This window comes from Nymphaea colorata, chromosome 6 (assembly GCF_008831285.2).
Source record: "Nymphaea colorata isolate Beijing-Zhang1983 chromosome 6, ASM883128v2, whole genome shotgun sequence".
In the NCBI taxonomy this organism is placed as follows: Eukaryota; Viridiplantae; Streptophyta; class Magnoliopsida; order Nymphaeales; family Nymphaeaceae; genus Nymphaea; species Nymphaea colorata.
In genome coordinates, this window is record NC_045143.1 from 16,292,589 (window position 1) to 16,301,426 (window position 8,838).

The following is an 8,838-nucleotide window of genomic DNA, read 5'->3' on the forward strand; positions in this document are numbered from 1 at the left end:
CATCCCTCGGGGCATTTTGGTATTGCTTGAACTACCAATACGAAGATCATAAGCCCTGTTCTTCCGCCTAGCAAGAAGGGGTATATCTGTGTGCTTAAATCTCCACATGTGAACGGACTCATCCTTTATTTTGAGATTTTGGGATTCAGACAGCCAGCATTTCATTAAGTGTACAAAATTAATTCTCGGGCGATTTTTTTTTTTTATTCCAAGCAATGTGATACCATTAGGCAAAAGGAATTTAAGGGATGAGTTTACTAAAATGACAGAAATGCATGGAAACTACATTTGTGTAGTACGTAACTGTGGGCAAGGACAAATTCAGTGTTAAGGACATAACTACAAGCACTGGCAGCAAAATGGATTCAAACCTTTTGTCCTTGTGATGTCAATAGATCAGATTTGGATTGAATATATTTTTTACCATATCCATTTTTTCAGATATCTAGATATTCAGATTCAAATTCATATTGGAATTTGGAAAACAGAATCTATACCATATACAAGTTCATAATCCGAATACAATCTGAATCTGGATTTTAAATTAACATCTAAAACAAATCCAAGATTAACATCTAAAAAAATCTGACTTTAAAACTGAATCTAAACCATATTTTAGACGTTCAATATATGATATTTATTTAAAACTATGTCTGATCTGAATCTGGCCAATATTTACTTGAATCCAAATATGGGAATCCAATCCAAATTCTTAATCGAATATTAATCTATTTTTCTATATCCATTTTCTTTATACGGTTTAATTTGATATCAAAACTACCTCAGACTTGTTAGATTTATTGACATCTTTATTGTCTCCGTCACCTTCCAATAAAAGCTGCTGTCAGGTCCACGTGATATGGCGCAGGAACCAGTGACTCTCCGATGGATAACTAGACGGTGGTCCAATTTCACTCGTCTGCGTAAGGCAACTACATCTCTTCTCCATTGCAAAGTGAATTCCCTTGTGCGTTCAAAATCTTGTGCGCAGATCTCGGAACATCGAGGCGCATCCGAAAAAACAAAAACAAAAACAAAACCATGCAAATGAACCTTGCGGATATGATCTCTATAATAATTCCTTTATAGAAATAATCAGTATTTTATCAAGTTTAAACATATTTATATGCATTACAAATTAACAGCTCTTATAGTAAAAAGAATTTAATAACAGAAATATTAATGTTTTTTCATAAAAAAACTTGAATAGGAACACATTTTATACTAATTGAATATTTGCAAACATGCTACCATGATCGAATTTTGTTGAAAATATTTTTTAACAAGTATTTCACTGGTCTTGTTTGATCATTTGACTTAGGTAAATTTTTGTTAGAAAATATTATAAATAAATATCAATACTAGTTCAATGGAAATCCTATTTAGTTCGAGCTTCATTTTATATAAAAAAATGATTTTTGTGCTATCAAAATCATAATGTTACAAGATATATTAATTTTTCTAGTTGTTAGAAGACACATTTAAGCTGAAAAAATAAAAATTATGAACTTAATGCATGTTTTCTTGTTCAAATGTCTCAGGCCGTCTTCCTACGGATGTGTTAGTGCAACAATGTTCTCTTGGGTCTCGGTGCTATGTTTGCAAGCATGTGACTGTATATAACAGACTCATTTTGTTGCAATAAAAGATGGGGGCTAACCCCAAGCAGCCATTGTCCGGAACTCTTAAAAGTTAAAAGAGTATGTAGATCATTGCGTAAACAATATTTGACTATTAAATTCATCTTGATTGTCAACGTGGCCGCAGGTCCCGCATCATAAGATCTTAGGTCTCGCAGTGGGAAAATGGAAGAAATGCGATATCTCAGGCGCGTGAGATCCTTAATCTAGTGACTCACCGACTGTGCGGTCGGGACCTCACACCAAGAAATCGGGAGTTCAACGAAAAGCTCCAGCGTTTCAAATAGCCACAGCAGATCAGACATTCATATAAGGATAACTGAACCCTAAGTTTTTTCAGACCAGAAATTTGAGACAAGAAAGAAGAAGAAGACAAACGCACTTGCTGAGAGAAAGAGAAAAGGCATGCTCAATAGATGAAGGGGATAACCCTCTTCCTGGACCTGGGATACTCCTCGGGGAACTTCTGCAGGTACCACTGGTGGTGGCCGGCCGCCCTAGGCACCAGGTTCGCCGCTGTGTAGAGGAAGAACGCCAGCCCCGCCAACGACCATGTCATAATCGCCCAGCCCAGCCACTCCATTATCTCCCCCGTGTAGTTGGGGCAGCTGACCAACTCGAAGAGTCCTCCTTTGGGAACCTTGTACCCTCCCCCCGCCTCCCTCTTCAGCGCCACCAGCCTCCTATCTGCCCACACATTCGTCGCCATGCCGATGGCAAAGACCGCCGCCCCCGCCGCAAACTTCGGCGTCCGTAGCCATCCTGGCGTGTAGTTACCGAAGTGGGTTATCCATCGGCTCTGGAGGTAGGCATTAAGGAGGTTGAAGACGAAGGCGGCGAAGGCGACGGCGAAGGGCACGCCGCGGCTGGAGGAGGAGGCAGGCGCTTTTCGGATGACAAGCGGGTAGATGAGGGTGCGGTGGATGTAATGGAATAGGTAGAAAGAGAGGAGAGCGAGAGCGACGGGATCGGAGCGATGGCGGCCGAAAGGAAGGAGGAGGAGGGTGAGCCAGACGGTGGGGCTCTCCATGAGGAACCAAGCGAGGGAAGGTGGAAGAAGGGGACCCCATCCTCCGCGGGTGTGCTTGCCGTAGGGTGCATGGAAGCGGAGGACGAGGAGAGGGAGGAAGGTGAGGGGACAGAAGACGAAGAGTGAGATCAGCGCATACGTGTAGAAGGCCTCGTCTCCCCACTCTAGCAGCAACGCCATCTTTCTCTCTCGCTCTCTCTCTGAACCAACGGCCCTTCAGCAGGGGAGGAGAGGAGCAGGGGAGAGAAGAGGAGCAGACTCTTTGCCGTCCTAGCCGTCAGGGTTTCTGTAGCAATGCCGCCGTTTTATTTATCATATTAATGATGGTCATCCCGTCCAACACGCACCTTATAGTCTATAAAACGTCATTGTTCAAGCCGGCCAACCTGTTTTTTTTTTTTTTTTTTTACATAGTGATGAACAGTAACAAAGCTAATTGATTAGGGGTACATCATGTTAAAATTGGTTCTTTATGGAGTTAGTCAGCAAGAAGGTTTGGATAATCGATTGAATCTAACTAAGAATCAGAGTCCCAACTAAAACTTAAAGTTCTATTAAGTTAGCCTCATTCTATTCAGGTCAATTTTGATGACATTGAATTAGAGCACACGGGTCCTTCTCTTTCTTGCTTTTATTATGGACTTTACTATATGGTTGACGCATGGTGATTAGTATCAGTGCCAGTTGTTGTCAGAGTAGCTAAAGGGCCGGCCTTGACACTTAACTTCTTAAATTCAAAAATTTACATGTAAATTTTAAAAATTATAGTTAACTTATATAAAAAAAGTTGAAATTTTTTTTTGGTCTTATTAAAATTTTGAAATTATAATTTTAACTTTTGTAAAAAAAAAAATCTTAATTCTGCCCCGAGTAACATGACACTTGACTATCGATAAACGAGAATATGTTTTAATTTTAAGGATGAGGAGTTTTTTTTTTTTCCTTTTTAGAATGGGGCAGGGACATTGGTCCAGCTGCAGCATGTCTCACAAAATATGATTGAAATCAGCTGACTATTTCTATAACTAAATGATTTTTTTTAAAAAACTTTGTGTCATTCAAAGCCATCCCACAAAATGTATATTATATTGCTGAAAACAGTGGCCAAACAATTGACCGTCGTAAATGCTCCTTTGCTTGTATATATTATAATTGAATGGTGACTAGCTTTTTCACCGTTTATGAAATCTACATCCTAAAATGGACCATTTGCTTTTAAGGGACGCCTTTTTTTTCATTATCTTAATTATTCTCATGAGTTTGGCTTGTCTCTCGGACCAACCGGAATGACTCTGGACGGCAGTTACGCAGGCCCTCACCGGGGCCCGTCGGTGGGCAGAGGCAGGAAAGGCAGAAGAGGAGGGAAAGAGAAGAGGAAAAGAGGAGGGAGTGGAGATTGTCCACCCCCACTGCCCATAACCATGGCCTGGCCAGGTGGCTGCCCCCCTCTCTCTGCCTCGTTCCATTCCATCGTACGCTGGTAGTAGATGGGCACCACCATGCCCACACAGGAAACAGGAGGAAATGGAGATTGTCCACCATCTCCATCGCCACCGCCCAACCCCTCGCCGGCGGCCTGCCGGCTGGACGCCCCCTCTCTCCCATCTGCCATCGGTTGATGGTGGTTTTCCATCTCACGCTGGTAGATAGGCACCGCCAGCATGCGCCACACGCTGGTAGAGGCGGATGCCGGCGCCTCTCCTCTACCCGATGTCGGCATCTGCTCAGCTTAAATGTCCATGGGACACCTACAAACATGAGTCACCGTTCATTTTTTTGATATACGTTGTCACTCCATCGTCACACCAGTGGCTAGTGCAGCTTTGGGTCATTCTAAAACAGTGTTCACTGACATGTGTTATCTTAGAAAAATTTCGATTGTTTGACACCTTCAGTACTTTAGCAGTAGATGTTGACTACCTAAATCAAGGTCTTAATGCTCTTTTTTGGGTCAGTTCTAGCTGATCCGAAACTTGATTTGTTTGAGGAGCAGCTTCTTATGAGGTTGGTCATACTTGTGTATGTGTGTGCACGCAATTGTTGCATGTAGCCTTGATGTAAATATTGCTACATGTAAATGGTCATCTTTCCATGCATCAGGAAGATCTTGGCAGTGAACCACTGATGAACATATATGCCTGTGCCTGATTGGTTAGTGATAGATAAATTCATCATTGGTTTGGCACAGCCTGATTCTTTCCACTTTTTATTGTTGACACCTTTATGAAATTGGGTGCCTAATCCGAGTTGTGTTGCCATGGTTGAGCGTGTAGACCCATATTATTATTGGTAGAGCTGCCTTGCTAGTACTTGGGAAATAGGAATGGTGGTGAGCATATCCATTGATGGTTTGGTTCTTGGTTTGGTTCTTGGTTGTTCTTGGTTAAAAAAAAAATTATCAATAGGCTCGCCAAACCTTCTTCCTAGCTCTGCCACTTTAAGAATATAATTAGATGCCCACTTAATTACCTTACTTTTATGAAAATATGGATTTTTTTACTGTCAAAGCATTGATGCTATAAGAGCCATTAATCTTTTGTTGATTAGAAAAAACACATTAAATCTTGATAAATAACTGACTTAATATATGTTTCCTATCAAATCACTCTTAAGTCTTAACATCAAATCTATAAAGTTACATTGGACAAAAAATAATTTGATAATCTCTTTGAGTGGGTCTGGTTTTTGTTCCTGACCTAAGTGGTCTTGGAGATACCTCATATGTGTGGAAAATGAGCCCAACATGCCCTTTATGATATGGATGCAAGAATGTGCTATGCTGACATGGTGGGCGTTCCAGAAAGCAGTATATAGGACTGATTAACTCTCTCTCTCTCTCTAATATATAATATATATATGGAATAGTTCTGCATAAAGAAGAAAAACATGTAAAAGGAAGAAGAAGGCAGAAGAAAAAAAGAAGCATCAGGCACATGGATTGGCACCTTAGAATATTTTTATGTGGCAAGTTGCCGAGGAACAGCAAGCCCAGGGTAACTAGCCAGGCCTTTGAAGCTTAGGTGAAAGCCTGGGTGCTCATTTGGCAACCTAGGTTCGTCAGTTGTAAGTAAGCAATGCCTCCTGTTTATAACGTTAATGTTACCTATATGTTATTCTGCCTATATTGATACACGATTGGAAGTTCTTTTCTAATAATTGGATACTAGCAGTGGACTTCTGTTAATGTCCATATGATGACTATATACGTTCTGATATTCAAGTGCAATTGTGAGATATATTCAAACAAGCTCAATTGAGATGTCTGAATTGAATTAAGATTTGATTAGTGGTCAACCACTCCCAAGTGATTGTAGAACAGATGGTCCCCTCTGGATGTGTTGTTGGACTTCAATATCAGGAGGACCACTAACTGCAGAAAGGCATGAATGATGCAAACATGTCTTCTGTGTTTTACAGCAGTATGCAACCAATGCATCATCTTGGATCTGAGGGCCTCATGGCAATATGTCAAAAGATTAATCTGGTGCAAAGTGGCCTCATGTTTAATCAGATAGTCTTCCCTTCTCTTACTACTGCTTCTTCAAGGGTGCATATTTTCATAGACTACTATTTCAACATCCTGAACTTCTTCTCTGATTTGTTTGATAGTCACTTGATTCCTTGATAATAGGAGTTGATTGGCATGAAACCAGTCAGAGAGACCCATGACACCACTAATAGCTTTTTCAGATTATTATCTTCGATTTTCTGTTTGATTTTCCAGCCTCCAACTCCTAGGCATGCTAGCCTGCATCATTTCTTGAAGCCGTTAGAGACACATAACTTATAAGCAATCCATTGATCGCATTACTACGTTTCACTCTTTTTGCAGATTTGCAAGGTTCTGTCTGACCTTTTTCTGTATTCTATCTACGAAGATTGTTAATGTGAGGGAGGAGATTGTGTCAAATTTGTGAGAGGCATTGAAATCCATGAATCTAAACATTGAACATGTCGTACCCAAGGAAGAAGCTCATGTGGAGGACTATGTTGAACAGCGAAGGTATGCAGCATTGAAGGATCAAATAAGAGAACTCAATGAGGAGATAAGCAAAGAGATTGTAGAGACTATTAACTCATCTGATCTGAAGGGCAAGATTGAAAATCGGAAGTTGGATGCTTCCATGGCCAGAAAAGCATCAAATCCAGAGGTGAAGAGTAAGCTTGAAGAGTTAAATCAAGAAATCAAGCAGAGGGTTGAAGAAGCAATGTCTAGCTCTGAATTGGCAGAAAAATATGAAATGCTAATGCAAGAGATGGTCAATATTAAGAGCCGAGGTGTTTCCTTGGTAGATGAGTAAGAGAATTCTGAAGGTGGTGATAGCAGGCATGGATTTTCTGGGATGGGCACATCAATGTGGATGCAGATCACGATCGCAGTTTGATTTAATGTAAGTCCTGTCTAGCTATTTTTCTCCCTTACCAAGGTACAGGTGCTTCTCCTCTGTGATTAAGAACTGTCCATTCTTCTGGGAAGGGTAAAAGGGTAACTGTACAGTGAGTCCTGCTAGTTGTGGATATCTGGATTTGAGCATCGACATATTGGCCATGATTTATATATTTTAGAAATATCTTTCATTCTAACTTAATACATTTGGTTTTGATATGGAAAGATCATATGTTGTCAAAGGCACCTCCTACCTGGCAAGGGTGTTGTACTTGTGACCTTCAAGTTTGAGGACAAAAAAATTTCAAGGTCTAGTGATTTTCTCTTGGTGTAAATTGGTTGTGGTCTCTGTAACCCCAAGGGAAAATATCAATAAGTCGCATCATCTGTCCTGCTTTGCGAAAGCATCTCAAACTTTTGAGTCAAACCTGCATGACAATAGTTACATCAGGAACATTAGTTTCATCCAGGCATCATTAAGTAGGATAGTTTTGTGAAGTAGCAGTGTAGGCTTGTTTATACAATCTTATATTTTTGCATCTAACTATGTTCTTTTTCCCATTTGGTGATTGTACCCCAAAGTGAGTTCTGTGGCACATCTCTACTTTAAATGACCATCCCATCACAAATATTCATTTCTCAACCTTGTACGGTCCTAACCCATTACATCCACCACAACTTGCCATAGAAATGCTTACAAAGAAGTAAGTCCAGGCAGGTAATAAAAACAGGTGAAAGCCTTTCCCAAATGAAAGGGAGCTTTCTAAAGTCGAAATCCTATTATGGGAGCAAGCAACTACATTAGTGTTAGTAAGGTTGCAAGTTTGAACCCATACAAGTTTTAATACGAAACATAAAATCCTAGGACCAACTTGGATAGCGGACTTTCTGCTTCCCCTGGTAGGATTGACTTGTAAATGCTAATAAGAAGTCGGGAGTTTGAAGCCCACAAATACAGTTCTCGGCTCAAGATTTAAAGTCTTCTCTGACAGACAGGAGGGGAACAAAAGGATGAGAAACGCGACAATCCCAAATAAAGGATCTAGGAAACATCTTAACTAATCTCAAAGTTCAAACTGAGTTTCTAAGGCGACTAGCCAGTGACTTGATTCTTGTTACCGCCCTGTTCTGGTTTTCTTCTGCTCTGTTTCTGAACATTCTCTGTTATCACTCCGTTCATGACACCAGTTCCTCCTTGTGTCATTTGCGTCAGACATTGTCATCTCTTGCATATACTTGTGTTATTCTCAGCTGATCACGTTGGTAATAGCTGAAGTTTCATTACTTTCCGACATGACAGCAGGGCCGGATGGGAAGAAGGGAGAGTGGTTGGCCCGGTTAAAAATTTTCAAAAATCTAGTTTAGTGGTTGTAGGACTGTTCATAAATTCCTCGTTCCTTCCCTGATCATGAGGCCGTCGACCCTAAGGGGTCCGATATTAATTCCGGAATCAAAATTCCGGTGGCGTTTATGAATGTGACGGTGTAAGGAACGAGCAGGTCCAAGTGTTTATGAAGGATATGAGGAAAGCCGACCTTTGCTTCTTTTATCAATCTGGCGGCAAGGCCATGGAGGTCATCGGAGTGACCAAAGCATCAAGGAGTGGCATCTCCGTGAAGACAATGACGGAGGAACAGTGGACCTGGAGGCTGCAGGGGAGATGCAAAGGCTTGTGATATAGGGCCAAGGAAGAGGGCATCTACTCCTGAAGCAGCCACACCTCTCGGTAATGCCCATCCCTGCGTGGGATCGCATCTGCAAGCTTGATGGATTCTAGAAGC

At 41.1% G+C, this 8,838-nt stretch overlaps 1 protein-coding gene across 1 annotated transcript; it reads right to left on the reverse strand.

Annotated features, from left to right (window-relative positions):
- Nucleotides 1–1,897: 1,897 nt before the first annotated feature.
- LOC116256676 (steroid 5-alpha-reductase DET2) lies at nucleotides 1,898–2,985 on the reverse strand. The gene has a single exon (XM_031633085.2). The coding sequence runs from the start codon at nucleotides 2,848–2,850 to the stop codon at nucleotides 2,050–2,052; it is 801 nt and encodes a 266-aa protein (XP_031488945.1). The 5' UTR covers nucleotides 2,851–2,985; the 3' UTR covers nucleotides 1,898–2,049.
- Between the last annotated feature and the right edge of the window lie 5,853 nt (nucleotides 2,986–8,838).